Here is a 25372-nt window from a genome sequence, read left to right as displayed (position 1 = left end):
CCAGGCTGGCCTGAACACATCCAGGGGCAGCTGCTCTGGGGAACTTGTGCCAGGTTCTAGATTCCAAAAAATCCCAAACTTGTCACTGTGCTATAGCACAATTGCTCATGAGTGCAGTGCAGGGCCAGCTGTGCCCCAGGGGTGCAGCAGCATGGAGCTGTGCTGTGCTCATGCCAAAACTGGCTTGGGCTGCACCCCAGTGCCATGGTAAAAACTGGTGAGTGGGGGCTGCCCCTCCTGGGGCTCAGCTTTGTCTGTGCCCAGCTGTGCCATGCTGACAGCACAACCCCCCTCAGAGCCCCTGCAGGAGAGGGTGGCTGTGCAATGGCAGCTTTTGGGACCTTTGCACATGCTAGTGAGCTCTGTGCTCTTAATGATTTTCCTGTGGCCTCCAGTGTCCCAATCACCCCAGGCCCAGTGCTCCAGGCTTTGCTCTCTCCAAGCACCTTCTAATGCTCCCAGCTGCCCATCCCCTGGCTGTGCCATCTGTGACCATCCTGCCCTCCAGACACTGTCAAAATCTCATCTCTGCTCCATTCTGTCACTCAGTGTTTGGATTTTCTCCTTCCCCAGGTCCCTGGGCTGTTGCTGATGACAGGGACAGATTTGCCCTGGACATGCTGGCTGGCAGAAGTGTGAGAACCTGCAATAAACAGCTCTGCTGCCTTTGGCTTCATGTGAAGGGGCAGATGGCTCAAGAGGACCCTTAGAGCTCCTCCAGGTTCTGCATGCAGGTGCTTGGCAGCCTGGCTGGGCTGCAGGAGGGGGTCTGCAGTCTTCACACCTGTTTTGGGTACTGGCTGTGCCCCTGCAGCACCATCTGCTTGGGCCTTCTGCCTCTCAGGGTGACAGTGTGAGGAGCTTCTGCTGGGTTTCCCTGTGTGAGATGGTGTCTGTGTGCTTAGCTGGGGGTGAGAGGAGGGGGAATGAGCACTCAGTAATTGAGGGTGGTGGGGATTGAGTTGTTGGTGGTTTCAGGTTCTGGTTTGTTTTCATAATAGTTTACCTAAGTGCTGAAACATAATTCAGTTGGAAAACAGAATTTACATTTTATGTGAATTTAAAAATCCCACTCTGCTGGTAGAGCATCTCCATTGGGCTTCAGACTGACTCACCTCCTTGTGTTTCTGTGTATGGCTTTGGTGTTCCTTCATGACCCTCATGAAAACATTGGTAACTAAGTGTTCCAGACTCCTGGTTTTACCCAGTTTTTGAGCACAAACCTTGTACCACCCTTTGTTTCCAGTGGGGTTGGTGTGGGAGGAACCAAGGAACCAGCCACATGGAGTCAGTGCTGCTCCGTGCAGAAAAGGCTTCCCACTGAATTCCCCAGAGCATGGGCTGAGCAATGGCAGAGGAGCACCTGCCCTCAGTGCCCTGACAGCTTTCCCAAGGAGCAGGAACTTTTCTTAAAAGCAACACTTTCTGGAATTTATTTTCATGAAACATGGCTGGAAGTGAGGAAAATCCCTTCCCTGTCTGGCTGCTGCAGTACCCTGGCTTTTAGCAGCCAGCTGGCTGTGTCAGAGCCTGGAAGCAGAAATGCCTCAGTACAGGTGCTGGTGCTTCAATGGGGTCAGACTGGCAGGGAGATGTCCCCTCTCAGCTGCAGGAGGTGCTGCTGCCCATCACACACGGGAGTCCATGGCATACATCTTGCTGGTGCCTGTTTGGGGCTGGGGGTGCCTCTGGGGCTGACAGTGGCTGCTGGGGGCTGGCAGGAAACAGGTGGGGCTGTGTCAGGGCTGGCAGTTACAGGGTCACTTGGGACTGCCACAGCCTGGGGACACAGCAGGAGAAATGGACAGCCAGCAGGGTTAACTTCCCTCCCACGGGACCAGGCACAAGGATGGAAGTGACATCTGGGGAGGCATCACCTGCCCAGTGTCCCTGGTGCTGGGGATGTTTCTCAACCAGCACATCCCTGCAGCCACTGGCTCAGGCTTGGGCTGACAGGGATTCAGCTCCAGCACAGCTCTGCTTTGAGGGAACATCAGCACACCTTCACCAGGTCCTAGAGGCCCACAGATGTGATGGACCCCTGCACCCTCTTCTTGCCCTTACAGGGTTTATGGGGCCCCTGACTCAGCCCTTTCTGCCTTGTGTAGCCTCCTCACCCAAGGGACACAGGCTGGGCACAGAGGGGTCCCCCTTGGTTAGACTGGACCCTGCAAGAAGCCCCTGTGCCCCCTGAGCTGGTCCTTCACCCCTTACACCTGCAGGGCAAAAAGCTGCTTGAGATAGGATGGGGTGGGATGAGACAGACTGACCTGTGCAGGCATAGAGGCAGCAGGTCAGCAGGACAGATGCCACAAAGCAGCCAGTGGAGCCAGCCATTCCCAGCCAGCAGGACCACCCAAAGTCATAGTGGACTCCCAGGAATATATTGTGTGACACCAGCATGGCCCTCTCCACGTAGACATCCACTGCATACCACACAGAGCCTGTGAGCCCCAGCATGCCTAGGAGGAATGGGGCTTGTTAAAAAGAACCACAGAACCCCCACACTCCCCAGGCCCCTGTGAGAGCTCCTGGCTCCCCATTCTCCCACACTCCCCAAACCCCTGTGAGAGCTCCTGGCTCCCCATGCTCTCACACTCCCCAGGCCCCTGTGAGGGCTCCTGGCTCCCCATTCTCTCACACTCCCCAAACCCCTGTGAGGGCTCCTGGCTCCCCATGCTCTCACACTCCCCAAACCCCTGTGAGGGCTCCTGGCTCCCCATGCTCTCACACTCCCCAAACCCCTGTGAGGGCTCCTGGCTCCCCATGCTCTCACACTCCCCCAAACCCCTGTGAGGGCTCCTGGCTCCCCATGCTCTCACACTCCCCAAACCCCTGTGAGGGCTCCTGGCTCCCCATTCTCTCACACTCCCCAAACCCCTGTGAGGGCTCCTGGCTCCCCATGCTCTCACACTCCCCAAACCCCTGTGAGGGCTCCTGGCTCCCCATTCTCTCACACTCCCCAAACCCCTGTGAGGGCTCCTGGCTCCCCATGCTCTCACACTCCCCAAACCCCTGTGAGGGCTCCTGGCTCCCCATGCTCTCACACTCCCCAAACCCCTGTGAGGGCTCCTGGCTCCCCATTCTCCCCAGCTCCCTGTGGGACACAAGGTGTCTGTTCCCAGCCACGCACTGCCAGCGCCCAGTATGGCCCCAGCTCCATAGCACATCTTCAGTTTGACACCAGGATCTTCCTTGAAGAAGGTGATGCAGTCGAGCCCAAGGACCAGTGTAGCCAAAGCCAGGCCAGCCAGGAGATCTGCTGTGATCATCAGGGTCCGTGTCACCACGATCTTCACTGGGCAGGGAAGGTAAAAACAACCAGAAATGGGAATGAGGAACAAACAGGTCTCTCCACTCCAGATTTCTGCCCGTGTCCTTTTCAGTCACTCAGCTCACCAGTGGCCATCTCACTGGAGCCCACCTATTCCATCCCTGCCATGGGCCAAGGGAAGGTGCTCAACATGCTCATCAGAAATTTAATAAGGACTTAAATCCATGATTAGACCAGCTCAGGAAACCAAACAGCTCAAGGTATACCCATCAGCACCTGGTATGTGGTCACCTGCTCAAGCCATTCTGGAGCAGAAGACATTGCTGTCCACACTAGTTTTTTCCTCCAAGTTTCCTCCAACAGCAAATGTCAATATAGCAATGAAAAACAAGAGCTGGCATGGATCACATCACCAGCTGTGATGGGACTGTGCCCTGCAAAGCTCCATTCTCCCCAGAGCAAGCTGGCAGCCCCCCTTAGTCCATACCAAATATTTTCCTTCTCCACTGCCTGAATCTGTGCTGTTCCATGTCATGACCCAACACAAGGGTTCCCTCTGCAGGGCTTGATGTGCCCTGTGCAGGTCAGAACTGTCCCTACCCTGATGTGACTGTCCCTTAGCTGTGGGCATGGGTCCTTGGCCAGTGGGAATGGTCCTTGCTCTGCCTGAAGCACAGTGGGCTGCCAATCCTTGGCTCTGAGTGCTGGAACATGTTTGTCATGAGGTGGCACAGCTGCACAGCCTCTTTCCTGCCTGATGACCCCATGGCAGGTCTGACTGAGCCCTGAGCTGCTGCCAAGGCTGCTGGGGCAAGAGACCAAGAGCAGCCCTAGGCTGGTGTGGCTACTGACAAAGGGCAGCTTGGTGCAATGAAAATCACTGTCCCACTTCCCTTTCCAGAAGACTCTGAGCTGTGAACTTAAGAAATGCCTGCAGGCCAGGTGATCTCACCTGGATGGTCAGCCAGAATGGAGTCATACTGGTCACAGGTCCTGACCCCATCCTGCATGTTGGTGACACACTCTCTCCAAAGGCCCCGGCACTTGTGACTCACCTGCAAGCAGGAGAAAGGCAAAAAGCACCAGAGTCTCCCCAGCTTCCCATGGATCTCCCAGCACAGCAGAGCAGGTTTCAGGCTCCCTGCCCAGACCTGCTCTCTGTTTTCTCCTGCTCCATCCCTCTATCTCTGTAACTGTCTAATGCTTCAACTCAAAAAGCAGTGGGTTTGTCCCACTGTGTCCCTTTTCCAAGCCTGTGGAAACATGGTGCAACCTCATGGATGGCAAGGCACCCACCTTGCTCTCACCTTGAGGATGATGCTCATCTTAAAGGTGGCTAGCCTGCTCACCTTCCAGGTGATTTCTGTGCTCACCTCCAAGCTGTCATCAGCATTGACCATCCAGCAGTCCGTGCACGTGGCCAGGAGCAGGAAGAGTGTTGAGAGAAGAGCGAGCCCAAATGCTGTCACCTGCAGGGCTGCACTCATGGGGTGACCTGCAAGGGCACACACATGTTCACCAACTCTGCTCTGCCTACTTCCAGACCAAATCTTCCAAGGACAAAGTGCCACCAAGGCCAGGCATCCTCTGGATCCCTAGGAGTCATCTGGGTCCTGTCTCACTGTGCCCACTTGCTGTCAAAATGCTCAGCCAAGGTTGGGCCACCAGGTTTACAGGTAGAGAGAGCTTTTAGACCCAGTAATTTTGCGGTGGAGACATTCCCACACTGGTTCCCTCTATTCCAAATAGAAGCTGCCAACCATCAGTACTTGCCCTTTGGGAATCCAGAGCTGCTGGAAACCACTGTCAAATAACTGCTGCTATAAAAACCTGTGACCTAAGCACACCCCCAGAGAACCTCTAGAGACTCCATCCCTGCCATATCACTTGGTGGGTACATCCCCTGCCTTTTCTTGCTTTTATTTTTGACAAGGAAAGCTCTGAGGTGTTGAATGTCCAGGCTGGAGCACAAGAAGTGTCCCAGGGAGGTGTCCTAATCTTTAGCACAAGGCCACAGACATATCTCCCATTCCAAGGGGAAAAAGGCTGGGGCATGGTGTGGGTGCCCTGAGGAGCTGCCAAGGCTTTCCACAGAGCAGAAGGGATGGCACCATTTGTTTTCCATCCTAGATGGATGTTTTCCATTCCTTGATGAAGGGACTCTGCAGACAGGGGAGCTGTGCTCAAGGTATGAGAAGGGGACATTGTGTCTCCAAACCTTGGGCAGGAATCCCACTTTGTCATGTTTTGCAGCCCAAAATGCCAAACACTTTCCTGCCTGAAGTTGCAACCACTGCAACAGCCCTTTGGACAGGGGTTCATAGAAATGTGTCCAGATGAGTTTGAGCTACATGGGTTAATTACCATGATATGATAGCTCATTATCACCAGGTTTAGCACCTCCAGCCAGAAGCTGCCCACCCTGGCATGGCACAGGTTCCCTGTGGGCAGAGCTGGGAAAGAGGGTCGTGGTCCCCACACCCAGTGTGCCCCATCTCTCCCCATATCCCCTCTTGGTATCTCACTGGGAGTTAGAGGCATCACTCTCCCATCATCTCTGGGCATTTCCATCAGCTTCACTCCAAGTGGGCAGTCTCTCATACCCCAATTTACAGTAATTTCTAAAAATTCCCCAGGCTCCCTTCTGAGCTAACTCCCCAGCACCTTATTTGTTTCCTCTAGACCCCAGCTTTTTTGAAGTCTTTGAAAAAAATCTGTCCAGCCATTTCAGTTATATAAGCAAGAAAAGAAAGGAAGAGAAAAAAAATTCTTAAGCTGGGAAAGATCAGTTTAAAACCCTGTTGATAACAAAAGGGGCTCATGGGAGCATTACCTTCACTGCAGGCTCATCCTTGTTGCAGTGGGATGATGACAGAATCTCTTTGCTGCTGCTGATTTGGGATAGGGATGTAGATCTGGAAGTGCTGATGGGGCTGGATCCTGATTCATGTGATGGAGTCAGGGGTGCTCAGCACCAGCTGGAGCTTGCACTGAGCTATTTAAGGTTTGTCAGCTGGGTTTTGTGCTCTGAGATGTGATGGGCATCCCTGCAGTTAGAGCAGTCATAGGCTGCCAATGGAGCCTCCCCAAAAATGTCACATGGGGAAATCGGTGGAAACCTGCTGGGAACTCTCCCCAGGTGGGGGACTGTGTGTCCTCGATAAATAATCCCTGTTTTTTAATTAGACCTTTCAATTACTGCCTAAGAATGAGTGGCCTAAGACACTGAAGTGGCCTAAGGTTCAGGAGTGGTACCAGAGTTCAGAGGGCTGGAAGGAGCTAAAGAAAGGAGCTGGAGTGCCAGGGTGATGATGAACCTCTTTGGCTGCTAATTAAGACCTTTCTTTTTCCCCCATTAAGCAGAAAACAAGTGCAAACCACCGCAGTGGTAATGGCTCAGGTAGCCTGGTCAGCCCCAGGGAGGTGCCTGTGACTCTGGGCAGCAGCACTCAGCTGTCTGGCACTTGCAGCTGCCCTAAAAACTTTGGGGTTTGTTCTCTAATCCCCTCCTCTGTGGGCATTTCACAGGATCTGTGTCACAGCATCCTCTGAGCATCCCTGGGCTCAGCTGTGCCTCATGGCTCAGCCTCATCTCTCAGACCCACAGAAAACACATTTCCATTCTGTGGGTCATAGAGGTGCTCTTGGGTTTTTAGGTGGCTTTGGTTTTTGTTGTGGTTTTGGATTTTTTTCCCCTCTAGGTAATCCTCTGCAGCATTTTGCTGTGGGCATTTTGGCAAAACACCAATCTTGGCAAATCCTTCAGCCCTGCAGGGACGCCCAGGTGCCTGATGTGTGAGATTCCTGGGACTCTGAGTTATCCTATTTTCCCAGAATTCTGGCACATGGCAGGTCTAATGCTTTGGAATGTAGCAGTGCATTAGGGCCAAAAATGTTCAGAAGGGTTCATGAACCTTCATTACAGCTCAGGAATTTATGGTTCTTGGACACATGTGACACATGAAATGCATGTGTGACTCCAAGTGACATAAAACTGTACCTCCATGATCGTTGCAACATCTATAAAATAGGTGTATTTATATTTTCTGCCCATCTAAACACTCAGTTTATGATATATCAAACTCAGCTGCCTTGCCAACCCCCAAATGAAACCTTTTTGGGGGTGAAAAGAGGCAGGAAAAGAAGAACTAGCAGTAGTCAAATGACTAAGCTCCTTTCCTGGGTTAATGACAGTGAGAATCAGATCTTGGCTACCATAAGGTTTGTCAAAACCATGTGTTAAAAAAGTGCTGACAAGACCCAAACCTTGAACTTCAGCAAATATTGTACTAAAAAACCAGCTGGGACTGGAAGGGGAAAAAAAAGAAAGATGTTTTCTTAGATGGGATCATCTCAGAGAACTTGAGAGGACTTGGTAAATGCTGTAGGGGCAGGACAGTAAATAAGAATTATTAAAAACAACACCAAATTCAAACAGCCATATCTCAGAGGGGTGAGCAATGCCCTTTTGAATGCCTTTGTGTGGGGATCATTTTCCCTTTTCCCTCATTTTTGCCTGTTTAAAATTCTGTTATTTCCCAGGGATTTGGCTGAAATCAGAGATATGACCCAAAAGCTCAATACTGCTCATTAAACTGGTTTAATGACCAAAAGATGTGTGTTGGAGGGAGGAAACTCTGCTTTAGCCTGCCTGTGCTGTGAACAAAGGCAGATCCCCTCTTTGATGTGCTCCTAGTCTGGGTGTCCATCCCCAGGTGACTCCTGGAGATGTCACAGCAACCACCAAGGACAGCAGATCCCTGGGTTTGGGGTGGGATGGGATGTACAGGTGCAGGATGAGGGTGCTGAGACAACACAGCAGCCATGCAAATACCTGGCTGGGAAACATGATCTCTGAAGAAGTAAAAATCAGTTTAAATTAGCAAATACCCAATTAGGCACAAGTCAGCTCTGCATTCATGGGAAATGGGAGAAAAATGGGAGACTTTAGCTATGAGGGCTCATAAGAGGGTCCAGAAGTGGAAGATGCTGGTGGCACTTGAACCTTGGCAAGAGACTTGTGGAGGGCCAAGCTGGATTCCCAGGGGTTTAACTTTAATTTAAGAGATTTTGTGAGGTCACATCACCACCTTGGAGAGCAACATGTGGCAGAAAACACAATATATTCAGGAGGGGAAGAACTGCTGAGGATGGGGGAGAGGCTCCTGCCACACTGCAGAAGGGGAGGGGACTGCTCCAGATGGGGAGTGAGGGGAGATCAAAGAGACAGTTCCAGAAAGATGCCCATGATTGACAATATTTTAATACCACAGAGTCACAATTTTTAGTAAAAAAAAAAAAAAAAAAAAAAAGCATTTAAAAATCCCCCTGTCCCATTTCCAAGGCCATGCATCCCATAGAAAAGTTAATGGATTTTATATTAATAAAATAAAAACATTTTTTACACTGAAATATAAAAAAGCCCTTATAGTTGGTTTTGATTTGTTGTTGTTGGGTTTGATTGTTTTAAAGCACAAGGTTCCTTTTCAATCCTCACTGCAGTGGCTTTGGCTGGTGTTTTTTGAGGGGAACCCCAAAATCTGGGTTCAGCCCCTGATGGGTGATGCCAGCCTACAAGCACTGCTGTCCCCTGAGGGGTGCAGGACACAGTTTTACAGGGGGGGCTGCAATTTAAAAGAGAAAAAGGCAGTTTAATGCCAGGGAGAGAGATTTTTTCCCCTGGGGAAAAAAATAGCATTGCTTCTCTTCCAGCACAGGCAGGGACCCAGAACTGGGCATGGGCATAACATCAAATAGAGGGAAAGGAAATAAAATTGAGAAAAATAGAGTAAAATAAAATAGAACCAAATAAAGCAGACTAAAATAAAATAAAATAAAATAAAGCAAAAACAGTTCTCTCTTCGCATTTGGGTTTAAAAATAAAATAGTAAAAAAATAGATAGTGAAGCTGTTTGTATAATTTCCAGTGTCCTTCCCTGTGGGTTGGTTGGCACAACACCTGCAGCAGGGATGGAGTACAGGGAGTTTGGAGGATTTACAGATGAAATTGGAGCTTTGGCAGTTGCAAAACAATTAGTAGCAGTAGAATAGAGGTACAAAGTGGTGGAGGCAATTAGCAGGTTGTGTTTGCAACCTTCACTGCCACCTCTGGGGGATCCTGGTGGGGAAGAGGGATTTGGACCCAGCAGGGAGGCACCAAAATTCAGGGCTCTGTCCACCTGCCACTCAAAATAGTTGTGTTGGGCACCAAAACTAAAAACAAATCCTTTGTGTTCACAGCCCCTTTTAGCTGCTTTAATTTGCCTAAACCCATTTATTCTTGTTTAACAAGGCACAGCCTGGTCCTGGACAGGAACAAGCCCAAGGCAGGTTTGGGCTGGCAGAGCTCAGCTGAAGCAGCTGGCCTTCAGGCAGGAATCAATAATAATCAATAATCATTTTAAAAGTGCTGCTTTTCAGTAGCAATGAGGCAGGGGAGTGCTGCACCCTGAAAACATCCCTCTGCCAAGGGTATGCTTGAACCCTGAGCTGGGCTGGTGCTGTTAGAAGTGAAAACCTCATCCCAGGAAAACCAAGCACTGGCTTTCCTCCCTGCCTGCCCCTGAGAACAGGGTGTGGGAGAGGGGTGGCCATGGTACAAAGCACTTCTGTGCAGCACACCCCCGTGGGCTTGGCCCTGTGCCCCTGTGGCACAGGCATCAGCCTCCCTGCTCACCCCCACAGCACCCCTGGGACAGACAGACAGACAGACAGACACAGCCTGACCACAATGCCAGGCTGGGGGTGCCACCCTGCCCAGCTGAGGAGAACACTGAGGTGCGACACTCAAAGCCTCTATTTCAGAGGCTGGCACTGAAAACTCTGCTGAAACCTGGAAGATCAGGAGGAGAAAGGTGTCACGGGGCATTCAGGGTGGGAGCAGCAGGGTCTGTTTTTGGGGGGAAGGGAGGCACTGTGCAGCAGGAGGGCAGGGCTGGGCTCACACATACTCCCGGGCCGTGGAGGGCTGTGGCTGCCGGTGGTACTGCTGTCCTCGGCGCTCCTTGGCAGGGCAGGAGCAGCACAGGAGGGACCCCCCCAGCAGGGAGAGGCTGGCGGCCCCCCAGCCCACGAAGAGAGCAGAGCCGAATTCGTACCTGCGGTGAGAGGGGCGAGGGAGCATCAGGGAGGGGCAGAGAGGCAGAGGTGCAAACTGAGCTGGGCAATAGGGTGCTCGAAGCCCTGATGAGGTGATAATGATGCCTAAGCAGATTTTGGTTTTTCCTCTCCATCCTCATCTTTCCTGTTGGCTGTATCCAGCCCCCGTGCGTCCCCATCTTTTAATCCTCCCCTGGGCTGAAATTCCACATGTGCACCACTACCCTGTCCCAGCTGCTAACAACTAAAGCTTTTTCACCTACTGCAAGGTGGCAGCAAGGGCTGGCAGAGGTCCCACCTGTGGGGCACACTGGCCCAGAACCAGCAAGGGAAGGTCCAGTGGGAAATGCAAGGACAAGACAGGATTCAGAGCCAGACTCTTACCTAGCATTGATGGGGATGGTGCTCTCTCTGAAGAACTCATAGGTCACCTGTGTTGCATACAAGGACACAGCAGCCAATGTGCACAGACCTGGGCACAGAATCATGGAGTCACAGAATGTGTTGGGTTGGAAGGCACCTTTACAGTTCACCTATTCCAAAGCCCCTGCAGTGAGAGGGTTGTCTAGCAGTTCCATTAGACATCAAACATTGACTGTCAGTGACATCCAGCCCTCACCAAACTGCTCCCCTCCCTCTGTCAGTGTCAAAAGGTTTTGGAGGATTCCTGCAGCAGGGATGGACAAAGGCTCGAGCTGCCTTACCAGAGAGAATGAAGAGGACACCTCCAGCAACAGCTATGCGGCCCTTGGTGACAGGATCCTCCTCCCCAACTTTAGTGCACTTCATGCCCACCACACTCACGATGATGCCAAAGAAACCCAGGAGGAGAGAAATGACCATGAGAGCCCGGCATGTCTGGATGTGAACTGCAAGGGGGGAAGAAAAACTGCTCCCAGCAGGTGCCTTTGGCCACAGCTGGGCACTGGAAACAAGGTCACTGTGTTCCATGCTGGTGATGGACCTGTCCTTAACCCTGTCCTTGCTGTGTAGCTCCTGTGTCATATCCTCCCCACCTGGGTATATACAGAGACCTCAGCTCAGCTCATCCCTTCCCTGACCTTCCTCCCTGCCCACCTCATCTTGGTCATGACTGGGCTGGGCTGGGAAACACCTTGCCTGGAGCAGCACCACAGTCACCAAATGCCAAAAGGGTGACGCACAGGGAATGGGGGGTTTGGATGTCCCCATGGGGCACTGCTGGTATCTAGATGTGATGCCCACATTGGAGCTGAAACCTGCTGGGGCCAGGAGTGTCCCCAGCCACACAGAGGGGTCAAACCCACAGGACAAGAGAGGCTCAGTCCTGGGATGGGGAGGTTGGGAAGCAAGACTCACAGGTGGAGAGGGAAACTGGGACACACGTCGAGGATCAGCTCAGTGGATAAGTGGACTCAGACCCTTCTGAGGGGTTCAGACCTACAGTAGGGTGGGGGCAAGAAGGACTTGGACCTGAAGGTGACTCAGGCTCCAGGAAGGGCCAGGGGAGCTCAGATCCACAGGGGAAGGGAGCATCCAGACCTGTTGGGGATGTGTGCTCAAACCCATACAGGTGGGTTCAAACACAGAGGGGGCTCAGAGCTATAAAATATAGGGGAGGGTCAAACCCACAGCGGGGCTCAGACTCACAGGGGGGCAAAGCAGCTCCGGATCCCGGGGGAGCTCAGACCCAAGGCGGGGAGGGGGCACTAGAGCCAGGCAAGGAAGCGGGATCACCCCGTACCCACCTTCGAGCGAGAGCAGCGAGTCGTGCAGGCGGCACTGGACCTGCCCGGTGCTCTGGGCAGCGCAGCTCATCCACAGCCCCTCATGGAGCCCCACGGCCGTGATGATGGCGTCCCCGGCGTACGAGCTCTGCCTCCACTGCGGCAGCACGGCGGCCGCCAGCGCTGCCACCCAGCCGGCCAGAGCCGCCAGGTACCCGGCCAGCTCCCGAGCCCCGCCGCCCATCGCCGCCGCCGCCCGGCCCGCCTGAGGGGAGGGAAAGGCCGCCTGAGGGGGGCTCTGAGGGGAAAGGCAGGGCGGGAGCAGCGCCGGGGGAGGAGCTGAGGGGAAGGCAGAGGTTTAGGTCTGTGGAGGGGGGAATTTGTGTCTCGAGTGGGAGGGTTGTGGATAACGGGGAATTGGGTGCCGGGAGGCGGGAATTAGGAGCGGGGGCGCTGGGAAGCGCATGGGGTCTGAGGGGGAGAGGTGTGAGTATGAGGAGAGTGAGGTGGGGTTGGAGGTAATTCCTAGAGGGAAGAATATGGTCTTAGTGGAAAGACTTGGGGCATGGAGGGTATTTAGGTCCTACAGGAGAGATATAGGTGTTGAGGGAGACGAGAACCCCTCAGACAACGGTGGAGGGATAATGGGAAAACGGGGCTCCCCAACAGCCGGCGGTGTGTGGGAAGTTGCCATCCCGGACCCCTGCCCTGGGCTGGGAGCCCCAGGGTCACTCCAGGAATCCAACAGGGAGCAAGGAAGCCGTTCATTCCGTGAGCGAATTCAGGCACCTCATGCCACCATGGCAGCAACAAGAGAAGCCATTGTCAGTGCAGCACGCCCGCAGGAGAGGGACAGGGGGTGTGGGGAACACGTGTCACCACCCCGGTGACACCAGGCCCATTGCAGCCCCAGGACCTGGCAATGGTTAACAGCCAGGCCTCATCAGCAGTCCGCTCACGCGCTCGGGCAGCCGCGGGTGGATGCTCGGGTGGTGGGCAGCCTCCACTGCGACCGTGTGTTCATCCTGGAGAAATCATCCTCCACACCCCCCTCGCCCACCCCGATGCTGAATGGCCCTCCAAGTGGGATGGGGGTGCTGGGTGGCTGCACACGGGGCAGGAGTTATTTGCCCACATTCCCGGGATGGTTATGGTAATGGCCAGACATCTTCGGGAACAATTCAATGCCCTGTCTGGGGCTGCCAGGGTGCTCAATGTCCTTCTTGTTCAAGGACGGTTCCCTCCTCCCTGGAATGGTGGGTTCCTTCCCACGCTATGGCAGCAGGGTCCAGGGGATGCTCAGCTGGAGATTGCATTGTCCCTACTGCCCCTGGGGCACCTTGTCCCCCCAAACACCTTTGTGAGGCTACAGTACTCTTGGGTAGGTATTTGCCAGGAGGGGAGGTTGCACCCCAACACTTAAAACAGCCAAAGGCACCAGCCTTCAGTCCCCACTTAGAAAGCAACAGCTTAGGAAAAAATTACCTTTATTCACCCATTTTCTGTAGAAGGCACTTAAATAGCTGCAAGTTCAGGAAAGGCACACATCTGCACCCATTGGCACCAGGGCTCTACCCCTAACACAGCATCCCTCCTTTGTCCTCATGTTACCCACCCCAGGTCAGCTCTGCAGAGGGATGCTGGATGCTTCAGGGGTAGTACAAGGCATTCCCCAAAGCCCCATTCCAACTGGGTTGGGAGCAGAGGAGTCCCACATGTCACCCTTGTGACTCTGCAGCCAGAAGCCACAATGCTGACACGACTAGTCCCAGCAGAGACATCCTGGTTGCCATGGGATGTCACAGCTCGTCCTTCCCCACTACAACAGCAGCGGGTAATTCCTTCTCCATCTCTGGCTCCAAATCTCCCTCCTCCATGCTGAAAAGCATCTTCACCAGGTCATCTGCCTGCACACGCTCCTGTGGGCAGAGCCATGGTGGTGAGCACAGTCCCACCAAAACCCCTCGGTGCTGCTGGGAGGGAGCTTACCCGCTCGCTGTGCCGAGGGTCCAGGGTGAACCAGAGGGCAATGGCACAGCGCTGGCCCTTGGTCACAGCCTTCACCCCATGGGGGTTCTCTGAGCCAGAGGAGAAGCCCACGGCACGGCCACACTGCGGCTGCACCTCCGCCTGTCAAGGGTGGGAGCCCAGTCAGGGGTGAGTTGGTTCCCCTCAACCCAGATTCACCTTTTGCAGTGGCTCAGGGGATGCTCCCAGGGGACAGGGGCAGCAGGCAGGAGCTGGATTTGGTGCTGTACATGGACCCTCAGAGCTGAGCTACTCACAGTCTCAGTTTTGGCATCCAGCTCGGTGAAGTAGAAAGCTCCTCCTTCAAAGTCCCCATTGAGGTAGAGAATTGCACTAAAGGAAGCAGGGGACAAGTGGAGGTGACAAGCAACCATCACCAGAGCTCCCCAACACCATAGCAGGAGCCAGAGGCAGGAAAGCCCAGGTTTGATGTCCTACCTTGCTCCTCCCAACCCAGGTGCCAAATCATGGTACTCTTAGGTGGGGAGCTGCAGCTACCAGCCACCAGCAGTACCTGTAATCCCGGAAAGTGTAGGCTGGGGGCTCCTTCACGCACACCCGTGCCTCTGCATTGAGAATGCAGTTGTCCACATGCACCTCGTGGCTGTTGTCACTCCGACCTTCTTGCTTCTCTAGGGTAGAACAGGGCATGTCAGGACTCCTCTGTGCAAGAACAGGGTCCATCCCCAATTATCCTGTGCTTGGAGATGACAAGAAAGTCATGTGTAGCCTAAAGCACTTCCACTTGCTGGAGTGTGAATCGAGCAAGGCCATTTAGGTGGCATAAAACACTGTTGACTTGTCCCACAGCATTTCCATGGCTTCCAGGCACAGCCTCTCTCAGCACCCATCCCAAAATGCCTCAGAGTGACGAAATCCTGTATGGCATGAAGCCATCTACCCCATTAGAGGCAACCAGCAGAGCTGCTGCTCATCTTCCCAAACTGGGCTTGCTACAAACTTGCTACACCCTCTGGGAAGAGTGGGTGAGGGAGTAGCAAGGAGGTCTCCAAAGAAAAGCCCAAGACCACTCCAGCTGTTAGAGGAGATGCAGGCAGGACAAGAGCTGCCTCTGTGGCACACTCACCGTCGATGGCCGTGCGGCACACCAGGTGTGAGTAGGAGAAGTGCAGCGGCACCTCCAGGCGGAAGTAGGACTCCATCATGTGCCGCACCTTCTCTGTCACATTGTAGTACAAGTAGGCACTGTGCAGGGGCACCTTGCCCTCCTGGCCCAGCTGTGGGGGACAGACAGCACAGGGGCTCAGCCCAGCCCAGCAACCACCTGCCCCAAAACTACCCTCCCTTGTCCCCACAGCCTGTTTCTCCGCACAGCCACCCCGACCTTGAGGGCCTTGAGGACAGTCACGCCATAGAAGGTCTCACTGGGAGTGTGAGGAGAGGTCTTCCCCCGATAGCCATCTCCAGCCGAGGCAGCTGCCTGCAAAACCCCATCAGTGTTACTGGTCTGAAGTCTGAGCTGAAGGATGGGACCCCCCCAGCATCCTCTACCCATCCCTGCCTGCTCCACCTGTCCTTGCACTCACATTAGTGAGTCTCTGCAGTTCTTGGCACTCCTCAGCAGAAAGGACTCCATCCACCACAACACGCTGGGAGCCATTCAGGGCCTTGGAGTTCATGGTGACACTGGCTCCTTCATACATCAGAGAGCCACCTGTGGCACAAAGGGACATGGGGATAGATGCCACCAACTCTGGGGTGGCTGGGGGAAGTTGTGGTTTTGCTCCTGCTGCCACCTATGTGTGGAGGGACCGTGAGCTGGCAGCAGTGGGTCCCCATCCCACCTCCCCTCCTGGCCTGCTCCACCTTCTCGGATGAACTTGCTCATGTCAGCAGACTCCTTGGCCTTCTCCTCCACCAGGGTCTCGATCTCCTTCATGAGGTTGCCGATTTCCTCCGAGATGCGTGCTGCTGTCTCCCGCTCCACCCTGGGCATGCAGCAGCCATCAGCACCACCACCCACTAGCCCCACATCAGAAAGGAGGGACACTATGACAAGGGACAAGTTGTCTCAGGTGCCAATAACAGAGCTGGCACCTAGACTGGAGAGAGTCACCTCAATGCATCCCTCACTTGGGGGTGCTTGGGGTGACCCACATGTGCCCATCATCCCATGGACTGATGTGAAGTAAAGTTCTGCCCTCCAGCAGCCTCTTCCAGTTCCAAAATCAAAAGTTCCCCTGGCAGAAGCTCTATGCCATGGCCTTTGGCCCAAAGCCCACAGAGCAAGAAGGGTTTGTCCTGTTAGACCCCCAGCTCAGCTGGGGACAGCACTCACTTCTGTTTCTCTCGTAGTCTTTTTGGTATCACCTCTTCAGGTGTCCACGTGTCCTGCAGCCAGAAGAGTAACATCAGGAGCTGGACAAGGATCTGGCCGGGTCACAGACCCCTCATCTGCAATCCATCTGGCCATCCCATCCCCCTGGTCTCACACCACCCACCGGGTCCACAAAAGGGATGCCAAAGACGTCGTAGCTGAAGAAGAGCAGCTCCTTCTCCATCAGGCTCCGCTGGTGATACACCTGGATCTCCTGTGGCAAGGGGCAGAGGGACAGGGTCAGGTACAGCAAAGAAAGACCCCAAATGTGGGCAGGAAGGTGCAGGTTTACACCATTCCTGTGGTCCTTGCTCCAGACTTGCAGCCTGATTTCCTGCTTCATCTGGCAGCTGGGAAGGAAGTGGCTTTTCCCATCCTATCTGAACTTCTCTGTGGACAAGCCTTGGCAAGGTGACAGTTGAGCAGAGGTACATGTGTGCCCCTTCTGCAGGAGGCTCTTTAGGAGCAGCTTCCCTTCCCCTACTCCAACTGATGTGGGGAAGACTCCTGTCCATGCCTATCACATCCCAGGCAGGATCTGGCCATCCAGATCTGGCTATTTTGAAGCCAAATCCTCTCTTTTTTAAGCAATTTCACTTCAGTTGTGGAAAATGCAACAGAGGTAGGCTCAGATCCTCCTAAAAGATTGTCCACCTGCCTCTCACAGCCCTCCCTCTCAGGAGTCCTTGTGTGCCAGTCATTCAGCTTCACTTGGCCTAAGACATTTTGCCAGTGATGTTTTTCAGCTATTTTCCAGCTTGTCCAGTCTTAAATCCACCCATTTCTGTCCACCTTCAGTAGCTGGCACGAAGGAGACTCTACAACTTCTGCAAAGGTCTCCACTGAGGAGAGATGTCCCTGCAGCTGTTCATCCCACTGATTGCTCACCTCTCGTGGTTGGATGGGTCTAGCCAGGTTTTCTCCCAGCACAGCAGTGTAATAGGCCAAATTTTGGTTCATCACCTCATCATGTGGGAAGAAGAGCAAATAGGTTTTGGCACATTCAATGGCTTTTTCATAATTCCCATCTGCAATGAGAAATGGGGCTGTTAATGGCATGTCCAGGGTCACTGGAGGCACAACAAACACAGGTGTGGAGGAGAGATGAGAGACATAGTCCTTGTGTTCCAAACAGTGCCATGAGTAGGGCAGATCCCCTGGAGCAAGGATAACTGCAGCCACAAAGGCAAAGTTCAGACTGTGGTGCTCTCCTGTCTCCAGAAACCATCACAACAGCAATCAGTAGCTTGGCTACTTTCCTCACTTGGAAAACATTACAAAGCCTATTTAGAAGTACCAGACCCAACCATTTACTGGCAAAGCTGCAGTTTCCAGCCACTGAAGCATTCTACCCCACTTTGATGTGGCCTTTCACAGAATCACACAATCACAGAATGAGTCAGGTTGGAAAGGACCACAGTGGGTCATCTGGTCCAACCTCTCAGCTTGAGCAGGGTCCTCCAAGAGCACATGGCACAGGATTGTGTCCAGATTGTCTGGAATATCCCCAGTGAGAGGGATCTGACATCCTCTCTGGACAATCTCTTCAGTGCTCAGTCACTGCACACTTCCTCACATCCAGGTGGAACTTCCTAGGCATCAATTTCTGCTTCTTGTCCTATTGCTCAGCAGCACAGAGCAGAGCCTGACTCCATCCTCCAGCACCTCCCTGCAGATACTGACAAATATTGATGAGGTCCCCTCACAGCTGTCTCTTCTTGAGGATTTCCATCCTCTTGGAGTTCATATTTTTCCCCCTTTTGAAGAAATTCACACAGAAACATTTTATACTCTTCTAAAGTACAGGCAACAGATAAGGGAGGGATTCTGCCCCTCTGGTGAGATGCCACTTGCAGTGCTGCCTGCACCTCTGGGTTGTCCAGCAAAAGGATATTAGAGAGGGCCACAAAAATGGTCAGAGGACTGGAGCCCCTCTGTGAAGAAAGGCTGAGAGAATGTGGCTTATTGAACCTGGACATGAGAAATCTTCTGGCCTTCCCATACCAAGAGCAGCCACAAGAGAGATAAAGACAAGTTACAGGACAAGGGGAATTGTCTTAAACTGAAGAAGGACACCATTAGGTTGGTTAAGGAGAGAATTTTCCCTGATGAGAGTAGTGAGGCCCTGGCACAGACTGCCCAGAGTGTTAAAGACTGGGTTGGATGGGGCTCTGGGAGATCTGAGTGACCAATGATGTCCCTTCATCTTTGGCTGGACTGATGAGATTATTTCTGAAGGTCCTTTTCCCACCCAAACCACTCTGAGGATCCACGATTTCAGCCCATGCAGAGTTGAGTGCCCAGTGCTGACAACCACAGAGGATGGGGTGAGGAGCTGCTTACTGTTGTAGTAGGCAAACTGCAGGTAGTTGAAGTGTGAGGGCAGGAAATCCTCCAGAGGCTTTTCCAGGCCAGGCTGTGAGGCCAGCTCTGTGACACAGCCCTGCTTGCAGCTCAGCACCTGCATGGAGTGATCTGGCAAAGAAAAACTCTGTGTTACTGCTCACAGTCACCCATGGGCTGCTGGGCAGGACCCTGAGGGGTGTCCAACCTCCTGCTCATACTGGGGGGTTGCAAGCTTTTTGAAAACCCTCAGGGATGGGGGCAGTCCACCTCTGAGTTGATCAGTGGTGCTCTCTCAGGACAAGAGTAGCCATCCTCAATGTCCCATCACATTCTGGTGACCCTCTACTGGTCTCTCTTCTGTCTTTCTGCATTCCTCTGGAATATGGAGGATTCCTGGGCACTCCTAGTGCTAAGTGCAGGTAAACACCTCCTGCCACTTACAGGCCACACCTTCCCTAGTGAAAGCTAGGATGGGGTTTCTACTCTTCAGGGACCCCCTACCCCACCCCAAGTCTTTGTGGACCAACTCCCCAAGAACTGCACTCAGCTCTTGTGACAGGACACAGCATGGCTCCCACCTGTAATGGCCTGGAACAGGTCTGCCTTGTACTCCAGGTAGTTGTAGCCCTCGTAGTCGTAGGGTCCCTCGCAGAGAGCGCGGCACTCGGTGTCTGCCACAAAATACTCCTGCAGTGCCTTCTCCAGGTGCAGGATGGCAGCAGCTGGCTGCTCGTCTGTGTAAAAGCGGACGCCCAGCTGGAACTCCCTCTGTGGAGGGAGGAGAAACGATGAAGGGATCTCAGTGCTCCACTCCCCCTGAGGGATCACCTCATCCCCAGCACAATGGCATCTCATGAGCTCTGAGGCAGCAGGTGTGGTGTGGCGGCCCTGGGTTCACAGCAGACAGGGGCTTTGGGAGGGGAGGGTCTCACCAGGTGGGGTTTGGCCTCCAGGTCAGTGAAGTCATCCTCGTGGACTCCCACCATGGCCTGGTAGTACTCCAGGTTCTGCCTCATCTCCTGGTGCCCGGGGTTGGCCACGAAGAAGGTGTGAGCGGCTGCCGCCGCCTGCGCCGGCCGGTTCATCTGCGCGGGACGGGGGTGAGGCAGCGCAGCTTCCCCGCGGAGCGGAGGGACAGCCGTGCCCGGGCATCCCGGCGCCGGCATGGAGGGCGGTGACAGGGGCGGCTCCGCCGAGCTCCGACGTGGCACGGGTGGGGGGAGCGCGAAGGGGGCGGGGGGAGCAAGGCCGGGACTGCCGGCGGCAGCCCCACTTGGCCGCGACAGACTCCGAACCCTCCCGGCGACCCGGGACCGGCATCGCCACCGCCCGGTTCACCCGGTACCACCCCGTCCATCCTCCCGCCTGATTCCGGGATCGTCCGTGCATCCCGCCCGTCCCAAAACCCGTGGTAGCGGGACACCCCTTCCCTTCCCTGCCCTTCCCCGCTGCCGGTGCCGCACCTTGAAATAGGCGACCTGGAGATAGTTGTAGGGGCTGCGCCGGCCGAACTCCCGGTCCACCTCCTCGCCCAGGCGGTACCGGGAGGGCGCGGGGGGCCCGCAGCCCCGCAGGCAGGCGGCACGGCGAAGCAGCGTCCGAAAGAACCACAGGTCCCGGAGCACCGGGTCGGGCTGGGACTCGGTGCCCTCCGCCGGCCCCGCTGTGGCGTTGGCGCAGCGCAGGCGGCACCGCACCAGGCGGGAGCGCACGGCGGCCCGCGCCCGCAGCGCCCGCTCCATCTGCAGCACTACGGCGGGCCAGTCCCCCCGCGAGTACGCCTCAGCACCGGCGGCGAACAGCGCGTCCGCCGACTGCGACGGCAACGGCGGGTCTGCCGGTGCCAGGGTCGGGACCGGGACCAGGTCCGGTGGCGTGGCCGCCCCCGTCAGCGGCGCCATCAACAGCGGCGGCAGCACCAAGAGCAGAAGCAGCGGCGGCGGCGGCGCCATGTCCGAACGGCGGACGGGCCGCGGCACCACCCGCCCCGGGCACCGGAGCCACACCGGCTCCGCCCCCGGCGCCCCGCCCACCGCCCAATCAGAGCAGCACAGCCCCGTGGCCACGCCCCTCACGGTGCGTGCTGACGCCTCAGCGGAAACCTGCCCGCCGGGCGGAAGCGGGGCGTGCTGGCTGGCCATGGCGGAGGGCGGCGTGGGGCCGGGGGACGATGGGTCCGGTCCCGGTCCCGCTCCTGCTCCTGCTCCTGATCCCGGTGCCGGTCTTGCTCCTGCTCCTGCTCCTGATCCCGGTGCCGGTGCCGAGCTGGCCCTGGTCGAGGGCAGAGCCGGCCGTTCCGGCCGCGTCGGGGACCCCGGGGACCTGGTGGCCCTGGCCCGGCAGGTGCAGCAGGTGAGGGCCGGCTCCCAGCGGCGCGGCTGCGGGGGCAGGGCTGGGCTCGCTGGCCCGCTGCCTCCCGCTGTCTCCGGGACCTTCTCAGCCGGCGGCGGCATTGGTGCTTCCCAGCACGTCCCGCTGCTCTCCGGTGGCCCCGGAGGCCTCCTGTGTGTCCTGTGATGTTTCCCACCAGCTCCCACTGTCCCCTTCTAGTATTTCGCAGCGCCCTGCAGTATCTCCCCGAGTTCCCACGCTGTTGGTGTTTCAAGAACCTCCCACTGCACTTCAGTGCCTCCCGCTGTGCCTTGCTGTCCCACAGTGACTCCTAGAGCATTCCACTGAAGTCCCCTGCCAGTGTGCCCTGCTGCCTCCAGTGTGTCCCACTATCTTTAGCTCAGCAGCGTGTGCAGATGCCTTCAGTGATTCCCAGTCCATCCCGGTTCTCAGTCCACCCCAGTTTTTCCTGAAATGTCCTACTGGTTCTCCCAGTGCACTCCAGTATGTTACACTATTCCCCTGTGCCTCATAGTACATCCTGCTGATCTTCAGTGGTGTCCCCCAGAGCTTCTCAGTTCACCTAAACACTTAGTGTATGTCCTACTGCCCCGTCCCTGTGTACCACACTACCTCCCAGTCCAACCCACTGCCTCCCAGTATGTCCTGCTGCTCCCTCTCACTGCCCCTCAGCCTATCCAGACAGATCCTGATCCTTGCTCCTGCCTGGGAGTGCCAGGACAGCTCTGCACCCCCAGCTCTGTTGATGCCTTGAGCTTGACCACAGCTGGCTCAGCACAGTCCAGAAGGCTGCAGTTCTTCCTGTCCTGACCAGCCCTGATTTTCTCTCCCAGGCCAATGAGTTTGTCCGAGCAAATGCCTGCAACAAACTGACAATCATTGCTGAGCAGATCCGGCTCCTGCAGGAGCAGGCACGGAAGGTGAGTGAGGATGGCACCAGGCTCATTGCCTTGCCTGGGGAGATGAGCATCTGCTGCCACTGCTGGGCATTTGGGAGGAGCTGTGGCCCAAATGTGAGTTGGGGCCAGAAGCTGAGTAGAGAAAATTCAATGGATAAATAAGGAGGTTTATTGTCAAGGGAGATGGGGGAAGGTTGATTCTGGTGCTTTCCTTGCATCCTGAGCACACCAGGAAGGACTTTGAATACAGTAGGGGAGCAAGGGCAGGGGGTCCAAAACAGCTCAGGTGTCAGGACAGAGAGAGATAACTGGTTTTGGAACAGGTGACTTGTGTGTGCACTGTGCTCTTGGAAGGATCTGGTGAAGGGATAATGTGGCCCTAGCTGGATCTGAGGCCCTGGGAGAGATGAGCTCTTACCTGATGATAAGCTTGGCTTTCCTGTTTATGCTGGTTCATTTGCTGGTGAGGATGGTCCCAGCAGCACAGAGCAAGGCTTGGCTGTGCTCATCAATCCAGCCTTCACCCTTAAGGGTGAAATCTGGAGCCAGAGTGGAGAAGGATCTGCCAGTCACTGCAACTGGCTCACTGCCATTGAGGCCATTACATCATGTAATCATTAACTGGTGGAGCTGGAGCAGTGGAGCAGTCAGGTGGTGGAGCTGGGGAGATGAATTCTCCTTTGTTTGCTGCCCCTTCCTTTGCAGGGCACAGCAGGAAGGCCTCACTCCAGCAGCTGTGTGGAGATGAGGAATAAGCCCAGTATGTGATAGAATCTGGGGTGAGATACAGAGGTATTTCCACCTCTGTGGAGAGGTTCTCTGAAGTCCTGCTGACAGGGAAGAATTGGAAAAAGCTGCATCACTTTGGAAAGCATCTCCTTCCTGTATGCCAGGGAGATCAAGGCTTCATGACCCATAGGTCAAGTGATGTGTCTTGGGCTATGGCTGATAGGCAGTAGCATGTTGTCATTTTATTTCAAGTGTAAAGATGTTTTGTGTATTCCAGGTCTTGGATGAAGCCAACAGGGATGCTGATCTGCACCAAGTGGCCTGCAACCTTGTGAAGAAGCCAGGAAATATTTACTACATGTACAGGCGGGAGAGTGGCCAGCGCTACTTCTCCATCCTGTCTCCTAAGGTGGGTGGTTACAGCCCATGAAGAAGCAGGGAGGGGGGAAAAGTGATGTTTCTGGTGCTTGGGAACTAAGGAGCTCAGGCAAAGCACCAGTTTGGTGGGGGCAGTTATTGGTCTCTGCTCAGTTTTGGTGTTTGCCCTTGCTCTGGGTTAGTCTGCTGGGGCCAGAGACATCTTAGGGAGTTCTCTGGCTCTTGGTGGAGAATGGCAAGAAGCCCTTTGGGGCATGGACCTGAATTTTGTCTTTTGGTACCTGTGGTTCTTTGGAAGTAAACATGCTCTGAGCCTTCCCTGGCTGGTGTGGCTACCTGGCAGGACAGTCTCTTCAGCCCAGGGACTGAGTTTGCCTGCAGCTGACAGGATGGTCTTGGAGGTCTCCTCCTTCCAGACTGCCCTTTTTCTTACATGCAGGGTGAAGGCTTCAGGGCAAAGCTCTGGGCAGGGCAGGGAGATCTTGTGTCCACAAGCCTGCCTCTGTCAGTAGTGCTGGAGCTTGACATGATTGTGGACTTGGGGTAGCTGAGCCTCTTTTTAGGTTAGAAAATAGGATGGTCATGTAACTGGGACTGCTTTGAAGGTATAGGGCTGAGGGACAGCACAGCCCAGCTCCAAGGGAAACTGACCACTGATGAAATCTCTCTTTTCTCCACCAGGAATGGGGCACCACTCCCCATGAATTTCTTGGTGCCTATAAGCTTGAGTATGACATGTCCTGGACTCCGTTTGAGGACATCGAGAGACGAGATGCTGAAATCACTGTCCTGGAGAAGCTGCTGAACAGGCAGGCAGCACTGCCCCAGTGCACAGAGCCCAACTTCCAGGGCCTGACCAAGTCACACAAGTGACCACAGGACTGCCTGAGCAGAGCCCCTGGGCCAGGGGACACGGTGCCTGTATGCTGCCAAAGGCAGGCAAAGAAAGAGACCAAGAAACAAAAATGCTGATTGCTTTGTGCTTTATGGAGACTAATTCTGCATTCAGTCTTACTGGATTTTCTGGTAATTGAATAATTTACTTCATTGATCTATGCCAAGCTGTAGCAAGAGGCAGGTGATACCAAGAGGTGAGAGTTCCAAGAGTGTTTGGAACAAAAAGCAGAAATGCTTGGGACTGATGTGATAATGCTGTAAAATAGTATCTCCTCTGCCTGGCTCTGGTGTACCTCAGTGTGAGTGCTTGTGTCAGGTAATGATCTCAGGAGTGGATTTTGCCCCTTATTTAAATGCACATGTTTAGAGAGCTCTGTGGTCTGGGAAGGTGGTCAAAAGCCTGTGCAAAGGGTCTGCTGTGATGACCCTTCCTCTGGTCTCTGTCCTAGCAAGTCTGAATCCCTTAGCTGGGATTCACACCCCTTAACATGGGGTGACCTGAAGCTCTCTTCTCTGGAAAGAGCATCCTCAAAAGTGCCAGGCAGGCTTCAGGTGCTCTTCAGATGATGTGTGTTTCACATCCCCTTGGGTTTGAGTGCATGAACTGCCAGGTAGAGACGTGATACTGGATGACTTTATGCCAGAGCAGTGGGGAGATTAAAATAAATCAACTTTGATCTCACTTGTACCTTCAAGACAGGCCTGTGTTCTTCCTGCTTGGCAAAAATACCTTTAGCTTTGCCAGGGAGACTTAGTGGCATGTGGAGCTGGTAGGACTCCTCCAGCACTTTTTTCCACCTAGGAAAAACTAGCTGCACAGGGCTTCAGGAACTTCAGCCTGCTCTTCTGTGAGGAGCCAAAGTTGGAATTTATTGACAGGATGTCCAGGTTGGATCCTGGCATGTAACATTAGATCTGGTCAGATTCTCCCATGACTTGCTCACTTTGCTGACATGGCAAGGTGATCTTATATAGTGCTCCAGGCATTACATGGACACAATGGCCTTGCCACCTCCACAGCAGCATGGGAGGGTTGGGGACCAGTTGTAGGAGCTGAATTCTGCCCCTGGGGTCTGGGCCCACTATGGATGGAGTTGGTGCTTCTTGGTGGAGCCCAAATGTGAGGGCATCTGCAGAAATGACACCCTTGGGGACCAGCTCTGTCACTATGTTTTGCCATTGCTGGAGTTATTCTCCCTTTGCAGGACACAGCCTTGCCTCCAGTCTCTAGTGTCCCTCTGTCCTCATCCCCAACACTGGCAGTTATCTTGGGAGATGCTCAAGGCTGCTGGCAGTGACAATTCCTCATGGGAACAGCTGTTTCCTT

General features: G+C 54.5%; 4 protein-coding genes across 6 annotated transcripts in view; 1 reads left to right on the top strand and 3 right to left on the bottom strand.

Moving 5' to 3' along the window:
• Positions 1-25372, bottom strand: part of UBIAD1 (UbiA prenyltransferase domain containing 1) — a 423268-nt gene that overhangs the window by 128980 nt on the left and 268916 nt on the right. The window lies entirely within an intron of this gene.
• Positions 1939-13393, bottom strand: LOC306812113 (uncharacterized protein; the record flags this gene model as incomplete). Its single annotated transcript, XM_079326391.1, is given in 9 exon segments — positions 1939-1982; positions 1985-2035; positions 2038-2094; positions 2097-2462; positions 3134-3298; positions 4227-4329; positions 4648-4769; positions 11077-11241; positions 12100-13393. Coding segments are annotated over 9 exon segments (1296 nt in total). The 5' UTR covers positions 12323-13393.
• On the bottom strand, positions 13549-20946 carry P3H1 (prolyl 3-hydroxylase 1). 3 transcript variants are annotated; one of them, XM_079326069.1, is made up of 15 exons: positions 20254-20946; positions 19723-19875; positions 19369-19558; positions 18788-18919; positions 17333-17472; positions 16569-16658; positions 16406-16458; positions 15934-16055; positions 15654-15781; positions 15452-15547; positions 15194-15344; positions 14621-14738; positions 14364-14439; positions 14068-14208; positions 13549-13997 (listed from the first exon to the last, which is right to left on the bottom strand). In XM_079326069.1, exons 1-15 carry the CDS (start codon positions 20929-20931, stop codon positions 13878-13880), a joined length of 2388 nt encoding a protein of 795 aa, XP_079182195.1. In that variant the 5' UTR covers positions 20932-20946; the 3' UTR covers positions 13549-13877. The 3 variants fall into 3 exon arrangements, with proteins under 3 accessions (XP_079182195.1, XP_079182196.1, XP_079182197.1); XM_079326070.1 differs by lacking the exons at positions 13549-13997; positions 14068-14208; positions 14364-14439 and having other exon boundaries at positions 14724-14806; XM_079326071.1 differs by lacking the exons at positions 13549-13997; positions 14068-14208; positions 14364-14439; positions 14621-14738 and adding an exon at positions 14782-14801.
• Positions 20930-24021, top strand: LOC306811986 (uncharacterized protein C1orf50 homolog; the record flags this gene model as incomplete). The annotated part of the gene is made up of 5 exons (XM_079326169.1): positions 20930-20964; positions 21076-21142; positions 21976-22062; positions 23048-23179; positions 23830-24021. 5 exons carry the CDS (start codon positions 20930-20932, stop codon positions 24019-24021), a joined length of 513 nt encoding a protein of 170 aa, XP_079182295.1.

Source organism: Erithacus rubecula, assembly GCF_903797595.1.
Source record: "Erithacus rubecula genome assembly, chromosome: 24".
In the NCBI taxonomy this organism is placed as follows: Eukaryota; Metazoa; Chordata; class Aves; order Passeriformes; family Muscicapidae; genus Erithacus; species Erithacus rubecula.
Note: the sequence above shows the minus strand (reverse complement) of the source record. Positions and strands in the feature narration are given on the sequence as shown.